Genomic DNA, 26035 nt, shown 5'->3' with positions numbered 1-26035 from the left:
ACTAATGAAATCTCACAGTGGCTCAAAAGCGGCGATGCTCCCCCACCACCTCTGAATAAAATCAGAAGCAAGTGGTTGCCTGAGAGGCTGGAGATGACAGTGGCTGAAACCCACGCTTCCTTTGCTGCATGACCCCAGCCTTGAAACAGGGGTGACAGCAAGTGGCTGTGGGTCAGTGTTTTGTCTGCAGACCCCCTTCCAGAGTGACCCCAACTCAAAAGGTAGAGGACATTGAGGCAAATACATCCCCAAGCAGCCTTACTAGGCTCTTTGGGAAGGCTTGGGAGACCCAAATAGAGCCAGTGCTTTCCCAGGAGCCCAGTGCCGCATCGGGGAGCAGCTGAGGTGAGGGATAAGCAGAGGCGGGCTCCCAACACCCCTCCCCTGCTGTGTTCCTGCAGCAGGAGGCATCCCTCCTTCTGACGGACCTGTTAGCCCCACCTTGCTGCAGACTCCTCGCAGAGCAGATTCGGGAGGATTAATGGGGAGAGAGGGAGCAGGGCCTCCTTTCCCCACCACCCACAGGATGAAGTCGACCGAGCCCCCTGAAGCGTCACTTGGCCAGGACTCAGCCTCCTGGTCAGGGAGAACAGGCCTCACCCTGGGTCCAGCCTGAGGCTCACCCTCTTGGCTTTAATCCAGACCCCCACAGTTCTTGCACAAGTTCCTCTGCAGGCGGTCCTGGCTCAGGTCAGGAGCTCAGAGAATTCAGTCTAGAAGAGGAGAGCATAAGGAGACAAAAGATTAGCCAATTAAGAGAGCCAGGTGCCTGCAGGGAGAGAAGTGCCCTGCGGAGGAGGGGTCCAGGCAGGCTCATGGAGAGGTCAAGGTCAGGGCTACACCCATTCAGAAAAAATCACCTGGCTTACCCTTGCCTGGCACCTCCCACATGCCTGGGACTGCGCAGCTACAGCAGCGACTAGGGGAACCGGTACCCACTGTTCTGGAGCTTCTGGCCCACAGGAAGAGGGCAGCCTGTGAACCTCATGGCCTGTATCGTGAAGCTTAACCCAACTCAGAGCTGCTACGTGGGAGGGCCCCCTGGAGAGGAAGGGTGCACTGGGGCCAGAGGGAAAGGAATAGAAGGAACAATCGGTAAGCAAGTCTGACCAGGGCTGGGCTGTCTCACATCCTCACGTGTCCTCCTCTAGTCCTCACTCTGGAACTCTGGCCCAGAGCTGGCGGCTGTTACTGGCACTACAGGGATCAGGGAGATGATGTGGAAGAACTTAAGTGTCCCACAGCTGGTGGGGGAACGGGGCCAGGATGGGCCTCGAAGTACATTCCTCAGCCAATTGAGCTTCTTCGAGTATCCAATTCTCCTATCAGAGATCAGTGCTATCAACGGGGAAGAGCTGGGAGAGCATCCCAGACCAGAGCCCATGCGTGATCAGTAAGCAGACCAGCTCCCAGCCATCCCGACAAAGGATGGGGGAGGCTGGATAATAAGATTTTCTCCCCAAAGTTCAGTGCTGTCAGTTTCTACTGGGCTGGAACAAAGGTGGCTTGTGGCATTTCATCTCTCCTGGCAGACATTAGAGCAGCTCCTAGCAATGCAAAGGCCACGTGAGGTCTTCTGAAAACCATCACTCACCAAGCTTCCACATTTCTAAACACTCCTCACATCCCCCAAGCCAGCCCTCCCCTCTGACGAGGGCCTGACACTCTGGGTCTGGGGGTTTCCCCACCCCCAGCCCACGAGGCAGAGCTGGGCCGCGGGAGCATCCAGGCAGGGAATAGCAGTCCAGGTGCTTCACGGAGCATTCTCGGAAGCCTCAGTCACTTCAGCTAATCAGATGAAGAAACGGAGAGAAAATGGGGCAAGTATTAAGGCTGGGGAAATTACATTTGTCAGTTTTGCACATACAATTACACTAACCAAATGGTTGGGATAATGCAATCACCGGGCTGCAGAGTTTCTCCCTCTCTCTCTCTCTCTCTAATGGGCAGTAATATTAGCAAGGAAGAGCTGCATGTGGCCTCTGCCACCTCTCTCTCTCTAAAAGCCCAGGTGAGGGCAGGTAGGACCCACAGAGCCAAATGACTCTGCCCTCAGCGTTCTTACCCCTCTTCCTTTCTCCTGTAGGCTCACACATTGTGTAGGAGGGCAGGAGGGAATTAGCTCAACCCACAGGTATCTGTAACTTGCAAAGCCCTGGCATCAAGCCACAGTCTTGCCTCGGGGTTGGTTGGTGACAATTGGTTTACTGTTTTCTAAATATATGTCTCTTGCCAAAGGTTGGGGTCGGGGAGTGGACAATTACAAATGGGTGGAGAAGAGCATTGGACCAGGAGTCAGAACCCCTGTGCACAGCCCTGGCTGGCCTGCAAGCTTTGTTCCTGGGGAGGCTCCCGCCTCTGCCCAGCCTTCTGTGACCTCCTCTGATGTCTGGGGCATGTCAGCAAACCCACAGTAACAGAGCTCGTATGAGAGGGGCTAACTCAAACACCGACAAAGGCCAGAAAACTGCTACTTTTAAAGGTCAAGGTTTGAAGTAGACAGCCTCCAGGTCTCTCCCCATCCATTCCTAGCGCCATGGTTCTAAGGGCTGAAGGGAGCCAGCGCTCTCCTGGGCCCATCTCTCTAACTAACCCATGGCACTGCTAATGCGCCCAGAAGTGAGGGGGACAGACTGCCCATTTCCACACATGCTCCTATGATTCAAGACCAGATGCCAATTCCAATGAGAAAGTTTTATGTGTTTCACATAAATTGATTGGGTCTATTTCTGCTAAATGCATTATCCATTCACCACAGAACAACTATTAGAGTTAATAGAATTTGTAGCTGGAGCCATTATGTTCCAAGTACACCCTTCTGGGGATGACAGCATTATTGGAAGGCAGGATTCGCAGGGCCCAATTCCCCTCACTCAGAACCTATCATCTCATTCGCTGGCGGTCTTTGTTTCCATCAGAAACAGGCCCTGCAGGCCCAGTCAAGCTCCCTGCAGCAGCACACCCTGATAGTGAAGGGTCACCCAGATCCTAAAGACTTAAGTGTATCCTAGTCCAGTTCCAGAAACTCCTGTCTCCTTACCACCTGTCAGCACTGCAGACAGCCCCATGCCAGGCTGAGGGCAGAGAGGAAGCTGGGGTTCCCCTTTAGCCATGCCTCTTTACTGTGTGCCAGTTTTGAAGGCAGAAGGCCCCAAAGGCATTGGGAGGACAGGGAACAAGTAAGGATAGGAGGCCCACGCTCCATGGGGAACTCAGAGTAGACTCCTGGGTTCATGGCACCGTTAACAGCTTTCCCCAGAAATAACCAGTGACAGAATCTGGGGCTGCATGAATGCAGCAGTGAGCAGATCAGCTGGCGGGGACCTAGATGCCACCTAGATTTTCTCCAAGTGTGTCCTCATGTCATCTGCTTCTTGTGACTCGGCTGGGGGAGGGAGGACCCACAGGTGCTGCTGGTTAAAATGCAGATTCCTGGGCCCCGCAGACCTGTGGAATCTTAATATCTAGGAGTGAGAGGTCAAAACCTGCCTTTTTAACAAACTCACAAGGAAAGCCTGGTTTGAAACAGAGTTTAAGAACCCCAGACTGCAGCCCGACCTCCTCCATCCAAAGGGGTGTGGTCCTTGGGACAGAGTGGAGGCGGTTCCGACCATGTAGCATCTTTTGAGCTTTGAGGTCTCAGACAGCAAAGGCCTCGTATCATGCGTCTCCTCCTTACACAGCAGTAATAACCACTAGTCACCGAGCATCGCCGTGCGCTGGGAACCATGCTGGCTGTTTCGTATGAGTTCCCTCACTTGTACTAGAGTATTATCCCCCTGTTACAGACGAGGAACTTGAGGCCCACAGAGGCAGAGTAACTTGCCCTAAGTTATACACCCTGTGTAAAAGGCTAAAGAATAAGTTTCTCTAAAATCACATGAAGAATCAAGTTTTCTAAGCCAGATCATATTCCAAAGGGCAAAGCTGTGATAAAGAAACCTTTAAAGAATCCCACTGTTGGGGGTCATCTAGAGGAATTTCTCTTCTCTGAAAAACCCTGTTTATAATGTCAGTTTTTGCTTAAACAGAGCACATCTCCATCTTCAGTAATATTCAAAATAGTGCACCAGGCACACAGCATACCCCTGCGCGTGTAAGAAAGCTGGTAGCTGTGGCTAACCAGCGTGTCTCCAGCGCCCCAGCCATCGTGGGCGCACGTGAAAGGCACTTCTGACACTTCCCGCTTATGTAGCCTTTCCCAGAACCCCCCGTTCGTCTGGGGGAGCACCTCTTTAAGAGCTGGGCAGGCAGCTCTTAAACCCATTCCAGCTCTGGCCACTTCGCTGCTCAGCTGGCCTGCTGTTTAACCATGTGCTACATGTTCTCTTTTCCTCACTAATTTTAGATTATCACCTATTTATAGCCAGCGTATAGTGATGACGCATGAGGCACCAGCCTTAACAAGGCTCGTGGGCCACCAGTCACTGTGGCAGGCTTGGCACCCTCCCAGTTAGGATGTCACTCTTCATTTGGGCGCGGCTCCCTTCCCCAGGAGCTAGCGCAGCTGTGCTCCAGGAAGAGAGGTGGCGTGGAACTAATTCGTGATTCATGATCCGCATTACTCACGTTAACAAGTCCCTCTGGTGCAACAGGCTTTGCACGCTGGAGAGCCAGTCGGCATCCCCAGGAGGTGGCCGACACCGAGGCCCAGGGCCTGCTCGGTGGCCGAGGAAGAGAAAGCACTTCCGCAGGGACCTGGTGATGGTGACAGGGGGAACTGAAAGCTGGATAGGAAGCCCTGCACCCTGGCATAGTGCTCGCAAGCAGCAGAGCTCGTGGGTGAATGTTCACCATTTGCAGACTGCCTGCTTTCCTCTGTACACCGTCTACAGCTACTACGCACGCTCAGTGCCTCTTACATGATCCTTACAGACTCTCCCCCCCAGGTGCCCCAGGATAGACATCACCGGTCAGCTCTGCCACTTACATTAAGCCACTCCTCCTTGGCATGGCTTTGTTTCCCCACGTCCAAAAAATGGCGCTTATAGTCTTAGGGTTTCCATCTCATAGGTTTGATGAACAGATCACACGAGTGAATGCGTGTCAGAGGCTTAGAGCGGTGCTTGACACAAAGTGAGCTACGTGAGCTATCATTATTTTCCCCATTTTAGATCTGAGGAGACAGAATCAGAAATGTTGTGTGACCTGCCCCACCAGTCAGCTGCAGAGCCAGGGTTCCCTCTCAAGCCAGCTCACCCCAAAGTCTTCCCACTCTAACCCCATGCCCATTAGGAACAACCCCAAATACCAGCCAGCTGCTGACCACAGTTAGGGAGAAGCTCTTGCCACATCCAGATTGGCTACATCCACCTTCTCTTTCCACAGAAGGCCGACATGACGCCACCACTAGCCCAGCACAAGGGAGGTTCTGGGTCCCTTTCCAGTGTCCAGTTCTGATCACATTTGGAATTAGGACAGATCCCCCTACTCTCCAGCTCTGACTTTATTCTGCCTTGGATGGTGAGGTCTCCATCCAAGACTGGTGCATTGTAAATTATGCTGAACTGATCCTCCTTTCTAAAAGGAGTCCAGTGTCCTTTGAGAAAGCCAGGAATCAACAGTGTTACTTCAGAGCTGCCCGACCCTGGGCCCCTCTGGAGAATGAGTGCAGCAGCACCCAACTCTGACGGACTCAGACACGCCTCACAAACCTCCAGTCTAACACCATGTGGTGGTTGACATTAAGGCAAAGCTTCGGACAAAATGCCTTCACACCATGCCTAGCAGCAGAGAGGACCCACTTCCTTTCTCTCTCCTGGCTGGCTAAAGGAAACATGTTGTTTTGTCCCATTTGTTTCAGTGAAAGTTTACGTAAGTGGGAGACAATAAATGGTCCCAGAACTCTGGTCTCAGCACACTTTGATTAGGATCGTTTAACTCCAGGACCAGCAGAACACAAAGGCCCCTCCATCAGTGCAGGTGCATTAAGCACTTGCTATTTGGGAAGTCCGCCTTTAATTATCGTCCTTCTCCCAAGCTTGCTAGTTCTGCCGGCAGAGCAACTGCATCCCCTTGGAGCCTACTCAGCTCTTTGCCTTTTGTAGCAAAGCTTCAGTGATCCTGGAAAGAGGGATATTTTTCCAGTTTTTCTGGGCCCAGAGCTGGACAAAAGAGCTCAGAGGAGAAGGGCTGAAATGCTAACTCTAGATCCCAAGAGGGGTTCCTCCCTGGCTTCCCCCTCCATTGCCAAGAGGAAAAGGAACCAGAGGTGGAATTGCCTTAGCCATCACTGAGTCAAACAGGAGGGAGAGGGCCCAGGGAAGAGCTCAGCCCAGCCAGTGCCCTCCATGCAGGGTGTTTACATAAAAGATGAGGTCAGAGAAAGCACTGGCTTCCGGGGTGGGCTTTTGGGGGTATGGATAGATATCTTTTGCTCAGTTACAAATTACCATAAACATAGTGGCTTAAAACAACACACATTTTTTATAGTAGTTTCTGTGGGTCAGGAAACTCAGGCACAGCTCGGCTGGGTCCTCTGCTTCATAGTTTCTCATTTTCTCATATGGTTGCACAAGATGTTAGCCAGGGCTGGGTCTCATCTGAAAGCTCAACTGAGGAGGGAGTTACTCCCAAGCTCACTGGTTGTTGACAGTTCCTGGAGAAGCCAATGATGAGAGAGAGAAAGGGAAAGAGAGACAGAGACAGAGACAGAGAAATAGGGCATGTGCTAGCAAGATGGAAGTTACAGTCTTATGTAACATAATCATGAAAATAACACTCCATCACCTTTGCCACATTCCACGGTTAGAAGTGACTCACAGGTCTCGCCCACATTCAAAGGGAGGGGATTATGCAAGGGTGTGGCTACCAGGAGGTAGAGATGATTGGCGCCCCCTGACAGCCTACCTGCAGTGGCTTTCATGTGTTGGAGATCGACCAATCTCCAGGGAGCTCTGAGAGCTCATTGTGGATTCTGAAGGACAGAATTCCTGGCAGCAATCTCAAGCCTCTCTGTTCAACGTTCCACAGACACTTAAATGTTCACAAAGTACCCACTGAGTACCAGTCCGTAAGAGGACGGCAAATGGAACACAGAGAGTCCTAGAGACCGTGGTTCTAGCCATGCGACTTCAGGACAGTCGGACGTTCTGAGCCCCCACTTTTCCTTTGTCCATGAGGTAGGGATAATGATTACCTGCCCCAGCTCTTTCTCAGAGCTGGCCGCTGTGGTGAGCAAGCGAGATCGTTTCTAACAGGCTTTGAAAGTTCCAAAAGACTATACTAATATAAAATGTTGTGTGATATTGCTATTAACATTATTAAACTGTAGAACAGAAAAGATTGGGCCAATTCACGTGCCCCTGGTACGTTGCCTTCTATACATTTTCAGCATATTTATCTCCTCCTTCACCTCCACCTGTGAGCTGTGTACTCTTTCATTTATACATAACTGTGTGCTCTGGGCCTATTTTTCTTAATTTTTTAAAATTTTAAGCAAATTCTAGTTTTTGACCTCTTAAAACTAACCATGTTAAAAAGGGGGAAGGCAATATTTTGCCTGCTAGGTCATCTTGTTCAGTCAATTCCCCCAGCCCAGTTGATCGCCAGTTTGCAGGTGAAACCCTCAAACTCCACTTGGGGGAAATATGTGACTTGGGTGAGGGCGTAGAGGATAACCCCCAAAGACCCACTCATCAATATAAAGTGAAAGAGGGTTTTTAGTCTTTTAAAGTTGGTCAAGATCTCAGAAATATCAGGGACTCCAGAACTTTCTCCAAGGACAGATTTTCAGACAAATCCCAGGTGACTGTGTCTGGGTGGCCTGATTTGATTTTTACAGTGAATGTTGACAGTGACTTCATAATGTGAGAGCACATTTTATTCACTTAATTATTATTTTTTATTAAGTGACTGACAGACTGAATGATCCAATTCTGGAATTAACATTATCAAGTCAGGAAAATAAGGCACAGCTTGGGCTTGTCCAGCAACCCAACTGAAAATCAGAAAAAGTCCCCAGGCCTCAGATGAGCTCCCTGAGAGAGGACTATCTTCCTTCTGCCAGATTTATGGCTCTGATCCCGCTAACTAGTCTGTTCAGTCTGTCGGCTGATCAGCTCCATCAGCCATGGGGCCCGAGGTGTGCCCACACTGCTAAGGAGTAGGATGGAGTGTTTCCTTACAGACTGCAGGGCTCCCTGCATTTCAGTTACATACGTGTGGGTGTGCACACGTGAGTGTGTGCTGGTGTGTGTGCGAGTGAGCACATGAAGGTGTGTGCTGGCTCCCCAGGAGCCTACCGGCTCTCTGCTGCGCAGTCATGGGTAAGAGACAGAATGCCTTTCAGCAAGCATCCACTTCCACCACAAGAGCGCCTCTGGTCCGCTCCACCCCATAATGCTCTCACTCTAACACAGGAGCCCCAGAGAGGCTCCCGTCCAGCCACACACAGAACCCCCAGCATGCGTGAGCTCCGTCTCTGACCGCGCAAGTGGGTTTGGGGGCTGATGTTTGGCCTACTCTTTTCTTTCTACTTTTTTGGTTTTGGCTTTATTTTCATATAACAAAGGTTTATCCTATGTGACTGGTACTGTTTTAGGTCATGGAAACAAGGCAGTGAACAAAATTAACTAAGCCTTACTTTTGTAGAGTTTACCCACTGGAGGGAGACAGACAGCAGGCAGTGTACAGATGATACAGATTCAGGTAGTGATGTGTTATGAGGAAAATAAGGCAAGTTAAGGGGACAGAGATGACAGTGGCAGAGCACGCGTGCTGTACCCAAGGGTGTTAGGAGAGAAGACCTGAGGTTTTGGCAGGTGTGCTTCAAAGCGGAGCCAGGGTGATGCTGCTTGTTACCAATGTTAAGATCCCACTTTTCACTCCTAGGCTGGTGTGGCCTGGGGAGACCTCCAAGGCCCTCCACAACATAGCTACAACTCTCATAGGCTCTAAACGCCTTGGCCATGAAGTGTGTGGAGACACAGCAGCGGGTGGTGGAGAAAGGGGAGCACACCTGCGCTGAGCAGACTGGGCCGGGGGAGTGACCCAGACACCTGGCTCTCCACCAAGGAAGGCAGGCTGAAGGCCACACACAGTGACTGAGGAAGCACTGGAAACCTGGTCCCACTCCAGGCGGGCATCGCTGTCTAAGTGAGAGCAGCAGGAGTCTCTGATCAGTGGTGTTTTCATTGCAGCTAGGTGGACATCTGGATTCTAGGAGGCTTCCTCCACAGTGAGTGTGAGCCAGCCGATGGCTGGCAGCCCAAGGAAGAGTCCAGTCCCATAACAAAAACTTACAGATGACCGCTGATGTTAGCTCGGGCTCGCGACGCCAAGACTCACATCTCTGTGATCTTTTTGGCCTTTTCATCATGCTTATTGCCTCAAGACCACTGCATGTCTAGCCACCATGACTGCATTACAAGTGGGAGCAACGGAGAAGTGTCTCTTCCCTTTTCTCTAGTCTTATACAATTTGTCTTCTATTGTTGGTCAACCATTTGGTCCTACTTGCTCCCGGACCCCTTCCCTTTCTGCCCTTGACATTTGGGTTTCCCACCTTCTCATGTTTCCCTGTTCTCCAGTCCATCCTGGAAGGTCCAGGACCTTGGCGCAGGAGTCAGGACATTTGTTCTCTCCAGCTCCTACTCACTCGGCCACCTGGGCTACCCGCATCTCCATCTGCCCATCTGTCAGAGGTTTTATAGTCTCAAGGGCCTTGTAAGGACTGCACCCTTCATGACTTAGAACCAGACAACAACTACTAAGAATAAAGCAGTGAGGGTTCTGGCCGCCCACCCTGTGGCCTCTCTCCCAGGAGCCAAGGGACCTGACAACAGGAGGCAACAAATCCTACTACCACAAACCCTGTGGCCAGGCACCAGGTTTCCTCTCCCCGGTCTGCGGACAAGAGCAGATGAGGGCAGAAATCAATGACTCTTCAGGCCTGAGTGTGGCAGGGCTGGTACTTGAACCACCACCACTTCCCACTTAAGCCTCCGAACCACACCCATGATGTGTAGCCCCCAGGTGGGTGAGTCCACAGTCACAATATCAAATACTTTATCGACACAACTCTGGCCTGAAGCCAACTTGGAAGTAACCAAATTAGCCCCAAGACCTCTCTTAACTTAATTTTTACAGCTCTGCTTTCATGATAGTGTTTTTCCTGTGACCTTTCTTCTCTCCTGTATTACTGACTTTCCCTCGAGGAGCAGGGGGTGGCTGAGAACACCACACAGCAGCCATCACAGAAGCCATTAAAAACCCCCTCAGATTGCCAGGTGTCAGAGCAGTTTAGGGTAATTCAGTCCTGAAAGCAGCTTTTATCTCAACAGCCCAGACTTGCTGCCCTGTTGATGGGGAGCCGGTTTGCTCCTAGATTTCTCCCCATGAAGGGATATCTACCTCCCAGGACAGAGGGATGGGCCTCTGGTCTTTGTTCCCCAGGAGACCACAGCGTGTATAGGCATCCTGCCCATCCAGAGGAACTGTGAGAGGGCCAAGGGAGACCAAGATGTACAAGTGAGGAGAGACGTGTGCATGAGCACACCTAGTACAAAAGACAGAGCTGTAAGATCGTTGTTACCCCCTCCAAACTTCTCATCACCAAACAGGAACAAGAAAGAAATGACAAAAAGCTACACATGAATAAACAAAGGGTGTGTGGGTGGGTGTGTATGTGTGTGTGCGCGCGCATGTGCAAATGCAGTCTGAGAAACCAACTAGAACGACATGGAAAATCCATCAACTGAAAACTGTACTGTAAAAAGAGTAAATGTCACGGCCCCTCCTCACTTTGCCTCTGTAATCACAGGCCAATTGTATAACTTTTCTACGTGATTGCCTATCTTATGAGATAAAAGTAGCAATTCTTTCCCTTTTCCTATCTACTGACCTAACATGGTTTTAAGGAGCTAAATTAACGCAAGAAGCAAGTGCAACATAAATGTACTGTAATTAAATATATTGACATTGAAGGCCTACAGATTCCCAGGCTATTCATTCAGAATCATAGTAACATCCTTTTATCTGAGGTTAGACTTCCAGTACGTTCCACGAGCCACCAAACATAAGTACCAAAATATAAATACATTCCAAACTGTGAAATAAAAGTTTTCTGCAGTTGGCTGCCCCTCAGTCTGATGCACAGAGAGGTGTAGGGCTTCCCTCATGCCCTCACCCAACACTGGGTGCAAAATAAGACTAAGCACAGAATGTACGGAGCACTAAGGAAGCATAGCTGGCAGCAGAGAAGAAGAAAAGCAAAAAAGGAGACAAAACAAGTGCTTAAAACTGTAATCCTAGGGGAATGTTCCTGTTGAAACTACTCATTAAAAGAGCATACCTGTGTATCTGAGAGTCCTTAACCAGGATGAGCAGTACCAACGTACCTTACAGTAAAATTGTTGTACCTTCAGGAAAAAGAAGAAAAAAAACTGTGGGCATATAAGCAAAAACAGCAAGTGATTTATTAGAGGATGAAACTTATGTTATCATCAGGGTTTTTGACAGTAATACTTTATACCAGAAGAAAATGGAGTAGTGTATTTAATATACTCAAAGGGAAAAATATTATCAATAGTCAGGAACTCAAGGGGATGGACAGACAGATGAGACAGGCAGAGATCTGTAAACGACAAAAAAACAAAAACCTCAAAGAATACTGCTCCCCTGGGCATCTACTTGAAAACAAACTTCAGACAACAAAAATGACTAGAGATACATCAACATGATTTATATGAGCATTAAACATGTAATACTTACAGATTAATTAAAGGCTAAAGAGGAAAGAGTAACATATGTAACGGCAGTATGCCCAGTCAGCGTAGACAGGGTACAACTTCAAGAAAATTTAGGAAAAGAGGGGAGGGTATAACTCAAGTGATAGAGTGCATGTTTGGCATGCACCAGGTCCTGGGCTCAATCCCCAGTATCTCCTCCAAAAAATAAATAATAAACCTAATTACCTCCCCACCCCACCCCCAAAAAAAGAAAAAAAAATTTTAGGAGAACGAAGAGCATATGTGCCAAAAAATTTTTTTGCTAATCTCAGTTTTCATTTCGATTATGGCATAGTGCTAGTGTTGTTATCCAATACTATTGTGTGTATAATGAAAAATACAGTGGACAAGTGATTATAGAATATTCTAATTCCATTATCACTTGTGCACTTGGGAACCAAGATTCTCAGTGTGGAAAAAGAAATACAGATGTGACATAGAAGAGGTTAAATTAAAAACCCTGTAGTCCCGAACTTGAATTGGAACTATCGATGTGAGCTCATGGGGTATTTTGTCATATACATATGTGTCTATTTCATATTTATGTGTGTTTATACTGAAATACATATGTTTAAAATATGTATTTCCTAGCTCTGTCTACTAAAGAAGCCTAGAAATAACCACCAACCCTGTAGCAATAAGTGTCTATAGCACTCAGATTGTATACTTAAAATACTTTTTTTCACTAAAAGAAACCAAAGCTTTTAAAAATGGCTGTGTCCAGGTCTGGGGAAGGAACATTTCATCATGCCAGGTAGCTAGGAAGAAAAAGAACTCAGGGCTACCACGGACAAAAAATATGACAATTTGAGTTTCTAAAGGATAATAATTATGATTAATTAAAACTCAAAATATGTTTAAATTCATGTATTCATAATGATATGCAAACAACTAATTAGTCAGTTTCGGAGGATGGTGGAGAACCAGTTCATTACCTTGAAAACTGCAAATAAAGGAGTAAGAATTGAGCATTTACCCTGCCTTTCCTATATGAACTATACCTCTGGGTAACCAAATAGTAGATAAGAGGAAACATCTCTTTATAAATATATTCCAACTAATAAATAAGAAAAAAAAGGATATAATTTGAATATCATTATTTTACAACTCCCCAAAAATAAATGAACCTAGGCATTATGCTTCCACAACTGCTAACATCAGACAATAGAAAGCAGTGATTAGACACTGATCTTCTATCAGAAGAGGATGCTGCTCCATTGATTAAAGAGTTGAAATGCTTTAACCTCACAATGGCAACAGTATGTATATTATTTTCATTTTGCCCTAATATGGAGAACAGTTTGTTAATTTCACCATGTAGACTAAAAGGATTACTTTTTCCAATTTATAATGAAGAATGGTGTCATATACATTTATGGATGGTGAATGATTATATTTACTTGGATTTTGGTCATTATTTTGTTTAATGGGATCCACAATGGCCATCATAATGGTTCAATGTGCCACAGCTCCCACGAAGTTCAGCTCAGTCAACTGATATGGATAAAATTCAGTTCCATGGATCAAAATCAAAATAGTGTAAAAGACCCACATGAGCCATTGAGTGCTCTGCTGTGGTACAACCACAGGCCTTCAACACGAGGCAGACCCTTATTACTGTGATTAACTGTGATAGTTGAGAACTCCTTTTCCTTTGTATCACGCTTTATTTCTTTGCATTCAATTGAGCAGATGCGATGGCTTAGCAACAGTAATAAAACCAGCACAATCACCATCTAGCCTATTTTTTTTAACATTGTGCTGTATATTACTAATTGATTTGTTTGGGGATGCTGCGATATACTTAAAATGAAACCCAGTGCTTAATGGATTTTTCTTTACTCGGCTGTCTATAACCAATCAGTATTTTGATGTTTGTGGGTTCTTTATACGATTTAGATCTGAGTGAGTATTAAACTAGGTTTCCAGTGTGTGGTATAAGTAAGAACAAGATAAAACAGTTCCTTTTTTTCTCTCTCATAAATGAGTTTTCATACAATAGTTTTATTGTTGTTGTTGTTGTTTTTAAGTAAAAAAAAAAAAGGGGGGGGGGAAGAGCCAGGCTTTCTCCTTCCCCTTCTCCCAATCCAGGCCCTACTTGGGGGCCATCTCATCCTCCTACAGCTCCACAGAGCCTCATGGACCAACGCAGGCTCTCCGCTGGGGAAATATGAGGACCCTGGAACTCTCAGACTGCAGCTCAGCATCAAGCCCACCTTATTGCTCGTCTTGCTGTGACCTCATCTTCTCTTCAATAACCAAGATTTTACCTTGTTGCTTATTACCCAGTCCCTCTCCATCTCTGCTGGCTGACCTTGTAAACACTCCAGTTACTGGATTTCCCTTTTGACACTTCCTGGCTCCCCATGGTCTCTCTGGGGACCAGAGTCCTGACGATGAGCACCTGCTTTTCCTGGTTTGTGCCCATGACCGCCTAAAACCCACACTCTGCTAGGCTAAGCTACTCTGGGATTCCTGAGGCTGAGGGTCTACCCTCAAGGTTGCTCAGGACAAGACTCTCACCTGTCCCCTCATAGTGACCTGCCTACTCTTTGGTCCTAAGCAACCTTGATCAGGTCTGTCCTGGTGTTAACTGAGCCCTAGGCTCATAGATTTAAAGGAAAAAAAAAAAAAAACAGACAACATGAGGATTTTATAGTGATTGTGGTACCTTTTCAAGTCTTGAACTTGAACTCAGAAGATCTCTGTTTAACTCCTAACTTGACTGATTATCCACTCTGTGTACAGGAGGCTGGTTCTCCTGGGAATGTTTTCACATAATGCAAATATTGTCCTCCTTCCCCCAATCTAGTATCTACTAATCTGAATCTCTAGGGCCCTGGAATCTGTATTTTTAAAGGTCTTCGGGTAGTTTGGGGACCACTGAATTCAGTGATCTCCAAGACTCCATCTTGCTGTGGCATTCTGTGGTATCTGTGAGATTCCAGACAGAATGAACAAAGAGAATGAATAGGATAAAGCTTCAGCAAGACAAGCCCACACATATTGCCCGGACAGCTCTTGCATAACGGGCAATAAACTCAGAAACCCCATACCCCCAAGAAGTGGTGCTGGTGGGACACAGAAATTAATTACAAACACCTTTGGACAGCTTTATGAGGGTCAGAGCCATCCAAGGGAGCAGGGAAGACTACCATGCCTCGAAGGCTGCTGGGAACAATAGAATTCTGGCTGGATGAATCATGGGTCTGACCTGGGATGGCAAGTCCTCTAATCCCATGGAATCCACTTTAGAAAGAATTCCTGCTCTGGACATGTCCATCAGCAGTCTCTGAAAAATGAAAACAGAATTTTGTGTATAGAAATCACCTGAGACTAATACATGTCCACTGAGTTGGGAAAATACTGGTCCCTTTATTCAGAAAGAGCCCTAGAGTCCCTTCTTTATGGACTGGGGAACAGAAATCTTGAAACTAGGTGTCTCTGCTTCCCTACAGTCAGGAATTGAACAAGAAATTACACATTCATTATGCATACATTCATTATGCATCTCTAATGCCAAAGTTGTTCAAAGAACTTGCTTAGGTCATCATTTAATACAGCAAGTCTAAGTACTAAGTGTTATTATCTCCATTTGCTCAGATTAAGAAACTGAGGCTCAGAGAGGCTATATAATTTACCCCAGTTCTCACAGCTTGTCAGGGGCAAAACCCAGAATGAGAAAAGTTGGCCCATCTGGATGCAAAGCCCATGTCCCTCTTCCTACCTCATCAGATGCCCAACTTGGCCAACAAGTAGAGAAGCCCAGCATCTCTAGGAATGTCTCAGAACCTTCAGAACAATGTAAAGCTAGGCTGAAGTTAGAAGAGGGTCCTACTGAAGGATCAGTGCTCAGGTAGGGTGTCGAGCCCATGCCTTCCTTTAGCTGTCTTCCTCAGCACACTCTTGAGAGGGAAAAATAGTATTTATATTTATATCTAAATTACTTAATTTCTAGGACTGAATTAACTAAATGAACCACCATGCTTCTGCCCGAGATTTATAAGGATTCCCCCACAATCCAGGCTGCTTACTATGGGTACAGACTGGATCTGCAGAATGGCCTTCAAAGAGCTAGAGATCATGGGGAGGAGTGTATTTTTTTTTATTGAAGTACAGTTGATTTACAATATTGTGTTAATTTCTGGTGTCCAGCATAGTGATTCAGTCATATATATATATGCATATTCTTTTTCATTGTAGGTTATTATGGGATATTGTATATAGTTCACTGTGTTGTTTACCCATCTTTTGCATAGTAGTTTGTATCTGCTAATCTCCAACTCCTAATTTATCCCTCCCCCGCTTTCCCCTTTGGTAACCATAAGTTTGTTTTATGTCTGTGAGTCTGTTTCTGTTCTATAAATAAGTTCATTTTTCTCATATTTTTTAAATTCCACATATAAGTGATATGTGATATTTTTGTCTTTTTCTGTCTGACTTACTTCACTTAGTGTGATCATCTCTAGGTCCATCCATGTTGCTACAAATAACATTATTTCATTCTTTTTTATAGCTGAGTAGTATTCCATTGTATAAATATACCATATCTTCTTTATCCAGTCATCTGTCAATGGACATTTAGGTTGCTTCCATGTCTTGGCAATTGTAAATAATGCTGCTGTGAACATTGGGGTGCATGTATCTTTTTGAATTAGAGTTTTCTTTGGATATATGCTCAGGAGTGGGATTGCTGGATCATACAGTGACTCTATTTTTAGTTTTTTAAGGACTCTCCATACTGTTTTCCATAGTGGCTGCACCAAATTACATTCTGGGGAGGAGTATATTTTTTAAACTCCTTTTCTGAGCTCTTCTTTTTCTCCCTTCTCCTACCCTCACCCTCAGCACACTGAGTTTAAATTCCTAGGCAATGGTGGGGGAATTTATATTCACAGAAAACCTGGCCACATTTCCTGTTGTCAGGAAAAGCATCAGCCTTGGTTATAGGCAGGAGTCATTGACACAGCTCACAATTTTAGAGTTTTAGACTTTACAATGACCTTTCATACCCCTTACTTCTTTTAATCCTCATGCCAATCCAGCCCCTTTCACCGACAAAGGAATATGATCAAGGTCCCACAATCAATAAGTTTGCTCCCAAACCCAGATGTTCTTTATGATTTCAAAGCCCGTGTCCTTTCCACTTCACCCCTCTGGCACAGCCCACACCTGTGATTTGAGCACTCAAGAGGGTAAAAGACACCTGGCGCCAAGACCGCTCTACTGAAATGCCTCCTGTAAAGAGTTAGCCCTTTGAATTAACAGGTAACCCACCCTTTACAACACAGATAGATCCGAAAATTAAGTCAGCCGTTCACACCAAAGATGAATGGATTCATCACCTTCTTGCCCTTGAAACGACCTTCAGAAGCCAAATAGAAATCAACATCTTCATCTGAAAAAAAATAAAACCAAGAAAGGTATTGAGTAGTTAGTGTTGAATAGCTATATGCATTGGAACCCCAGCTAGAGCTTTGGTCTCCTAATCTCAGGGCCAGGGCAATGTCACAAAAGCCCACCACAACCAGCCCAGTTTTCAGATTATCAAGACTGCCCAGCATAATCCCAATCTGATTGCTAATAATTAACCAGATTAACCTTTCATTTTTGCATCAAGTTAGTTGATTTTACATTTTAGTGAACAAAGCTATGTACACCCAAATTAATTTTTCTGTGATTTTCTGTAGGTAGAAGTAGACTTAATATTTCAAAGGGAAATAATTTCTTCAATCTTATAGTGAGATTTTTGTATTTTAAGTAAAAGTAATTTATCAAGGCCACTTTTTTTTAAGTTTTTATAGATTGTAAACATGTTAGAATTCTTGCCTGAAATCTGACAATTCCCAAAGGTCCAACATGGCTCAGAGCTAGAAAGTTTGAAAGGAAATGGCCCAGTGGCAGTGGAGGGGTGGGGATGTGCTAAGTGTTCCTGAGGCACCCACAGAAGGCTACCCAAGAGCACTGGGTGCTTTGGGCAAGGACAGAGCACCAGGAAGTGGTGAGGGGCTTGGAAAAGGAAGGCATGCACCAAAGGCAAATGTGACCTGTTGCCCATTTTTTACAGTCTGCTGCATAGAGTCTGAAAGCTGTTTTCAGTGAGTTTCCAAACCTGACCTCTCTGGGTAGGAGGGCATGGAGCTAACTCTGTGTCCAGTTTACTCTTCTCCAAGTTAGGAGGACCCCATATGCAGCTGTCAAACCCTCGGACAGCAGGTTAGATCCAGTCACGATAGCCCAGATGGAGCACCTGCTGTTTGCCCAGCACTGTGCTGGACTCAGCGAGAATCCACTGCTGGTGCCTGTCTCACCTAAAGGGGTCTTCTCTCCCTGCTCAGAACTCCCACAGTGCAGTGCTAGCTGGACCCTCCTGTGGCTTTTTTTTCCTTACTGTCCTGTCTTGTTGCGTCCCTTTTGGTCTCCCTGCAGTAGGTTGTAAGTTTCTTAAGGCCAGGGTCCAGGTCTGCTGCATCTGTGTCTCTGACCTAGTATCTGGCCCAGGTCCTGGCACGTAGTATATCCCCAGCAGAAGTTTCCAGTTTGAATGACTGCTCGATGTTTCTTGCCCCAGCCTTGGTGCCATCTGGGAACGTGGGTTTGGTGCCAGGCTGCAGACAGCTCAGAGGCAGCACAGGGAGGCCCAGGGAGGCCCAGGGAGGAGGGAGGTCCAGGCCAAGTAAGTGATTGTCTTTCCTCTTGTGCCGCAGTTCACTGGCTGTTCACCACATGCGGGGCCAGTGGGCCCCACGGACCCACGCAGGCCCAATGCAACAATGCTTACCGGAACTCCAACCTGAGCGTGGTGGTGGGGAGCGAGGGCCCCCTGAAGGGCATCCAGACCTGGAAGGTGCCAGCCACCGACACCTACAGGTGCGTATGGAGTTGGGGAGCCTACAGGGCAGATCTACCCTCCTGAAGAGGACTGGGGTCCTAGCTGTGGGTGCATGCCCCACCCTGGGGTGCCCCAGCACACCAAGGCTCTGAGGCCACAGACTCTGGCCCATAGTGGAGTGTGAGGGCTGGAGATGGGGAGATCTGGGATAATGGAATATGGCAAGAAAGGAAGACGTGTTCCCTGTCCTCAAGGAGCCCGCAGACTATTTGTGGAGATAACATGCATGCATGAGCTAGCTTTGGAACATTCTTTAGCTGTATTAGTAATTATAATTATAGCAGGCTGGTCTTTGAATATTACTTAATGCAGTTCGAATGAGGCAGTGAATGTAAAAGTGTTTGGAAAACGATCTTATGATACACATGAAAGATGATTTCTTATCCTTGAGTCTCCTTTCCTGGGCCTTCATTGTTTGCAAGAAAAGCAGCTATTCTCCAACTCCTGTCCCACGCCTAACCCCACCCCTCAGTGTTCCACTAGAGCAAGGCCAGCCTCAGGGGAGGCCTGGCTCCGGTGGGCACTCAGCTCAGTGAAGCTAATGGTAGGGCTTAGGCCAATGGTTCCTGACCTTGCACAGGCATCGGAATGACAGGAAGGCGAGTTAAAACACCGATCGCTGGCTCTGCTCATGGAGTGTGTGATTTTGCAGGTTTGGAGTGGGGTCCAAGATTATGAATTTCTTTTTTTATGCTAAATATTTTTACATTAATGAAGCAACTATGACAATACATTGACATTTATTGGATGCAAGTTGAGGAGGTAGACATAAGTGGTATTCATTGTACTCATGGTATCCATTCATTCATTCATTCATTGAGAATATGAATTTCTAACAAGTTCCCAGGTGACGCTGATGCAGCTGCAGAGAACCACTGGGTTAGATCACATCCTTACACAGGTTAGATCACATCTTCACACAGCTTCATGACATGGGCAAGGCCAGTGCCACAGTCCTCATTTTACAAATGAGGAAACTCAGACAGTCAAGAGCCTCCCCACATCCACATGGCCCAGAAACCACCTCCAAGCCCAGAATTGTGAGGCACAGCTCCGCGGCAGCTCCTTCCACTGCACACTGGGCTGTTTAACAGGAAGCCTCGTAATTATGTCCTTGTTTATGCAAATGCCCCCTCCGGGAGGCTGTACACAGTGCAAAGCGAGCTACTTCCCCTGCCGCAACCCCCAGCCTCCAGCTCATCCTCAGCCCCCGGGGAGAGAAAGGAGCTGCTCAGGTTGCCCTGTTCTGTGTAGCCCTGCCCCTGGGACCTCGGTGTAAATGCATTCTGGGGAGAGCCTTAAGTGCTTTTTAAATGACATTCTGGGTAGGAATGCAATAAGGTTTGGCTGCAATCAGATTAGCTGCTCCTGGTCCCACACATCCCCAGTAAACAGCCAAAGACATCCATCTACCGCTGGCCCTGCCACACTGAGCAGGCCAGACCTCCCCTTCCTGCTGGGCCCCACTTCCCCGCTTTTGGGGGTCATTGGCTGTCTTAGAGAGAAGGGCAGCCATGTTTGTTGAGGACCCACTAGGTATTTCTCCTTCGTTTAGCAAGGAGATGGATGTCATTATTACTGTTTTATCCATATTCCCTTGTTTCCCTATGAAGAAACTGGGGTCAGAGAAGCTTATCAGCAGATCGAAGGCCACACAAGCAGTGACAAAGCTGGAATTTGGACCCAGGACCCTCAGGCTCAAAATCTGTGTTCTTTCCACTGAAACTCACACCTGGACTCTGAGAGGCAGGAAACAGGAAGTGGGGGGAGGGTGGAAGCCAAGGAATCAGGCAGGACCCACCTCCAGGAAGCCTCTGGAAATGAGAGCCTGGGAGGGGAGGCCCCATCACCTGAAGGGATATTGGTCAGCCCATTCCTTGGTGCAGATGCCTGTCTGCAAAAAGCGACATGAAGAAGGAAGCAGAGCTGTAAGGCAGAGACCTCAACAGTAACCCCCAACAAGACCCCTTGGTCCTTCCCTGCCTAGGGCAACTCCTGAGCCAGACTGGCTGGAAGTCCCCTGTCAGTTATGGGGGGTCCTCATGGACTGCGTTCCCCCTGAGATAGTGTGAATCAGACCCACTTCCAAACTCAGGCAGGTTATTTAATCTCTTGAGACTCTGCTTCCCCATCTGTAAAACGTATGGGTTGAGGGTTGCCAACACCTGCCCAGCTGGCTGCGAATATCATGCACAAGTGCCTCGCACACACCCTGCATGCAATCGGTGCCCCCGCCCCATCTGCAGAGACTCCACCAGCGATGTCGGGCAGCGGCCAGGCAGCATCTCCAGGAACAGCAGTAGTTCCTAATGTCTCAGCTTCCAAAGACACTTTTCCGACTTCTTCAGATGAGCCCCATGATTTGAAAGATTTTGCCTGCCAAACTGCACTTATTAAGTAATAATTAATTCATTTTCCCATTTCTTATTAAGCACAGCCATGTCTCAGTCTAGCCAGGTTTCTAATCTGCATGAATTGCCACTGCATCACCACCCTGCGTTGATGTAAGCCCTGCCCAAGCCAGGGAACTGTTTCCACCTGTCTTTGGAATATTGAGACTAGCTCGCAGGCCCCAGTACTGCCTCCTGAAAGCTCTTTGGAAACACACACAAGGAGCCACTTTTCTTTAAAGTGTCCAAATGGATAGAGAGGACATTTTGATCTACAGGACTCTTTTGCACTGGCCTGAGATAGCACCATATCAAAATGGAAGAATCAAAACAGAAAAACGCTGGTATGGGATTTTTATTGTTGCTTTTGACTCCTTGTTTTTTAACTCAGTAAAGGCTGTTACAGATATTCCTGCCCCTCACCTCATTCTTGATCCTGGATGAGGCTCAGGGCTTGGACAATAAATGCCTATTGGTCATATAGCTTTGCATCAAAGAAGCAGACCTTTTAATGATTTGCTATACAGACCACATCAGAATGACCCCAAGTCAGAATCTCTAGGTTGAGAAGTCAGTTGCTTTTTTTCTGGAAGATATTTTCTCCATATTAACTAATTCTTATTTAGTAAGTGCAGTTTATCTAGCAAGATAAAAACGGGACACACAGAAGGACAGACATGAGGGAAAGGTTCTTGGGAGGAGAAGGGCTGGGAGCATTCCTTCGGGAGTCCATCTATTCCTGGAAGTATGGCTCAGCTAGTGCTGCCTGGCTGCTGCCTGAGGCCTGGCCTATTATTGCTCCAGCTGACCTGTCTGCCTACCAGTCAGAGAGGTGAAGGAAAGGGAGCTAACATTCATCAAGCACCTACCGTAGTCGGCCAAGGTGGGGCCATCATTGCCTGGGGCTTCCTCAGGGATGCATAGAGGTGAAAACACCGCAGCTCTTAACTGGTCATTTACCTGGGGTCCATCGCCCACCTTCTACTCTTTTATCTACCACCACAAAGGAAGAGACACAGAAAGAGGAGAGGAAGGACAAGCTGGGAGGAAGAAGACAGCAGGCTCGGGTGAGGGTTCAGAGGCAAAACCTAAATCTCTACCCTACCCCATCCCCACCCCCAGATTTCCTGCCCTGGGCTTCCCCTTCCCCTGGATTTGCCACTTTCTCTGTCTAAATAGGAGCAGTGATGCAGTCACTCCCTCCAAGAACATATGTCCTAGTGTCCAGACCTGCCCCCCTCTTGCTTTGCGAATCTCAGCAGACTGTATTAAGCACCTATTTGGACACCATATCTGACACTAAGTATATAAAGGGGAAAAAGATCCAGTCCCTGAACAAGAGGAGCCCAGCCAGGGGCGGACATAGGAACGAAGCATTTCAGTGTCAGGTAGAAAGCACATCAGTGGAGGTTTACACAAGGCACTGTTGTCAGGGGCCAGAGGAAGGGCCCAAATTCATGGATGGCTTCCACAAGGAGACAGAAGCCTGAGTTAAGTCTTGGAGATGATAGAATTGTCTACAAAGAAGAGGGGAGGGTCTTGCTGGCAGAAGAAGCCCCTGGGGCAAGGCCAGAGCTGAGGCAGGACCTGGCCAGAGGCTGGAGCCTCACCTCTCAAATACAGTTAGTCCTTCTGGTGAAGGGAGAGCAGAGGGAAGGCTGTTGAGGTCATCCAGGCAAGAGTCAAGAGGGCTTGAGGGGAAAGTACCGTTCAGTGGTAGAGTGTGTACTTAGCATATGTAAGGTCCTGGGTTCAACCCCCAGTACCTCCATTAAAAAAAAAAGTCAAGAGGGGTTTAATCAGGGTAGAGGACATGTGGAAGCAGAGGTTAGAATGTTTGGGAGGTAGAATCAGCACGATGGGGAGGGTTGAGTGGCTGCGAGGGTGGGGAGAAGGCATACCCAGGGAGAATACCCAGAGGGGCTGGGAAGCCAGGACGATGAGCGACAGTGCTGTCTCAAGGAGCCTGGTTGAGAAGGACAGGCAAGGATTAGGGTAACAGCGAGAGGGGCACCTGACTGGGGAGATTTCTGAGTCATGGTTCTGAGTGCCAGGGCGGTGGGTGGCTGAGGGGGATCGGAGCAAGAGATGGATTGTGGGGTATGCGCTGGGGCAAGAGACTCAGCCTCGCCATAAAATAGGGACAGACACTGACAGAGCCCAGCTCCGAGGCCTGCTGGGGATTTAGTGCGATTCCATGTGTGACACAGCCACACAGAGGCAGTCTGCATGCGGCGATATCAGCCAGCCACCTCCCCCTTCATCCTTCTCTCCCTCCTTCCAGCCTTCCTGCCTGCCTCTGCAGAGTTCCAAATCTTTCTCAGCCTTCCTCCTCCCACCATCTTCCCACGTACAGCACACACACACACACACACACACACACACACACACACACACACTGATCCTCTATAAAAACATTTGTCAAGCACAGCTCACAACTCCTGGCAGTTCACACATGCTTCACTTGTTCCTCCGACATAATGTTACCAGAGGGCCCAGAGCCCAGCTGGAGCCAGCACAGCCTGCCGCCCGACCTGGGCCACAGCTGTTCCTGACGGCCACCATCACTGACACTCATTTCCTCACCTGGCTCCAGGGACTAGCACGTGCAGCTGGATGACACCATCATTCAAATCCACAGCCGTGGAGCACCCGCTGTGTGCCGGGCTCTGAGTAGGTGCTGTAGAAGTTGTCTGGAGGACTGTGACTGCAGACCCTCACAGTCTTTGCAGAGACCACAGGGTAGAAAAGCTCAAGAACAGTTCACAATGCTGATAAAGTTCTAGACGACTGTCGAAGAGAGTCACAAGGCATGATTAACTGCCAGAGTAATTGTGCACATGGCCACAGCCATGAAGCACTCAGAGCAGGGAAAGTCGGGGGAGGGCAGGGAGGGAGTGGGTGTGGTGCAGAGATCAGTGGCTGCAGGCAGAATGGAGGTTGGGTTCAGTTCCCACCACCCACAGGGTTGTAGAGAGAGGTTGAGAGCTCTTCCAGCTCTGATACTCCTGGGTCAGGAAGGTGGTTGAGAACTAGTGGACAATGAGCCTTGCTCATTGATGCAAAATCGAAATGGAACTGGGGCAGCAAGGAGCACACGCCTCCACTGCTGACCCCCAGGGTGTCCCCTGATGGCTCATATGACCATCTGGTCAAAAGCACTGCAGATCTGAACAGAGATCTCCCACTGATCACACTCTGCACGTGCCCTCGCGTCTCGGTGCTGGCACAGTAGCCCTGGAGGCCAGGATGGATAGCTGGGCGGACCTTACTCTCATCTCACAGCAAAGGAAACCGGGCCTCCAAGGATGGAGGGGACTCACTCAAGGTCCCAGTGGGAATTAGAGGCAAAGCCCAGAGCTGGTGCAGGAGAGAAATGAGGTGCTTCATGTCTCCAAGTGGGGTCCTCTCACTCCTTGCCCTCCACCACTCCCCCCCCCCCCACCGGTAGCCCCTCTGTGGTCTGGCGCTGATGCCACCATCGTGCTGCATCCCAGCTGGACGCTCATTTCAGGATCCGGCAGGCAGCCACTTTGATTTGCTGCTAATCCTTTATTTAAAAAAGATTCACAACTCAATTACATCAGGTAACAATAGCTCACAGTCAATAATACAAAACACAAACCCAATAAACATCCATTCTGACCAGGGGACATGGATTTAGATGAGGAAAACAAAAAAATTATAGCATCAGCTCGTCGAGAACAGTATCCTGTAATTTCCAGTAAATTGGAATCACTGCAGGTCATTTTCCCCACTTGAGTGGCAGGTATATTAATTTGTTGTCGTTTGTCAACCATCAAAAATAAATTGTTTACAAAGGATGGGAAGAAAGCTTCAGAGATTCAGGCTGAGGTTGTTATTCTGGCAGGAGTTTGACTTGACTCGTACAGTGCAGGGGTCTTCAGAAGTGCCATGGCCGGCCTGTGCGCCGCTCGTTGCCTGTGGAGCTAGGTCCTGGGTGACACTGCACACCCTAGACCCTGGCGCCTCTGCCATGCTCTACTTCACCTATTTTTCTGCTCTCTAGAAACCGGGGCCTCATTCATTCACCCACTTCTGCCTCCCAGAAGTCACCCCTAGGAGAGGTGTAGACAGGCTCACCCACAAGGGTAGATCAGATCCTCAGCTGTATTTGTTACTCACTAGATACCCTCCAGGGGCTGAATTAGGTCCTTATAGACACTACCTCATTTAACTCTCACAACAACCTTTCAAGGTAAGTATTATCCCCCTTTTATAGATGAGGAAACTGGAGCTCAGAGAGGGTACATAACCTACCCAGGGTCACACAGCTAGTCAGTAATGGCCAGGACCAGGAGAGGTAAGCAGTGTGCCTAAGACAAAAGTTCAGGAGGCACTGGCTCTCACCAGGGCTGGCATCTGGGCGGGAGGTGTCTCATCCAACTCCTGGCCCTGGGTGACAGAGGTGGATTTGGATCTAGGTCTGTCTGCATCAAGCCTGTGCTTTTTTCACTGTGGCACAGCCCGTCCCCCAGGAGATCAGCCTTGAAGTAGCAAGTAGAAGCTTCCAAAGGAGTAAAGATGGTGTGATTTCAGGCCCCAGAGGGCTGATGAGGAAGGCACTACCTACCCTACAACTAATCCAGGCGGGCAGCTGCCAGCTGCCCGTGACTTTAAGCCCGTCTTAGTCCAGGAGGAAGTGTGGGTGTGAGGCCATCACATGGGAAAGTAAAATCCAGCTGGATTGCCAAGTTCTACTGTCTCCTTTGGGGTCTGCAGAGCTGATCCCAGCCCCGAGTCTCACCTTGCACTTGGCAGCGATTTGCAATTTTTTAAAATCCACTACTTACCCTCATGGGGGCAGGGTCCTTGTTCTCATTTTTTTTCTTGTTACGGGAAGCTGAGGCTCCGAGAGATTAACCAAGCTGTCCCGAGTCACACAGCCAGCAGAGCACCCAGCATGTGACTCAGAACCGGGGCTCTTTTCATCCCACCTCACTGCCAAGAACTGGGTCAAGACCCAGGTGGGGCTGGAGTTCAGTCTTGGCTGGGGCCGGAGAA

The 26035-nt window shown here is 48.0% G+C and overlaps 1 protein-coding gene across 1 annotated transcript in view; it reads left to right on the top strand.

Annotated features, from left to right (window-relative positions):
* The window catches only part of ALK (ALK receptor tyrosine kinase), a 678275-nt gene that overhangs the window by 590590 nt on the left and 61650 nt on the right, over window positions 1-26035 (top strand). Inside the window, exon 12 of the mRNA XM_074341849.1 lies at window positions 18436-18598. Coding sequence (XP_074197950.1) covers window positions 18436-18598 — 163 coding nt within the window. The remainder of the gene's footprint in view (window positions 1-18435; window positions 18599-26035) is intronic.

The sequence above is a fragment of the Camelus bactrianus genome, chromosome 15, assembly GCF_048773025.1.
Source record: "Camelus bactrianus isolate YW-2024 breed Bactrian camel chromosome 15, ASM4877302v1, whole genome shotgun sequence".
NCBI lineage: Eukaryota > Metazoa > Chordata > Mammalia > Artiodactyla > Camelidae > Camelus > Camelus bactrianus.
This window is presented reverse-complemented; position numbering and strand designations above follow the sequence as displayed.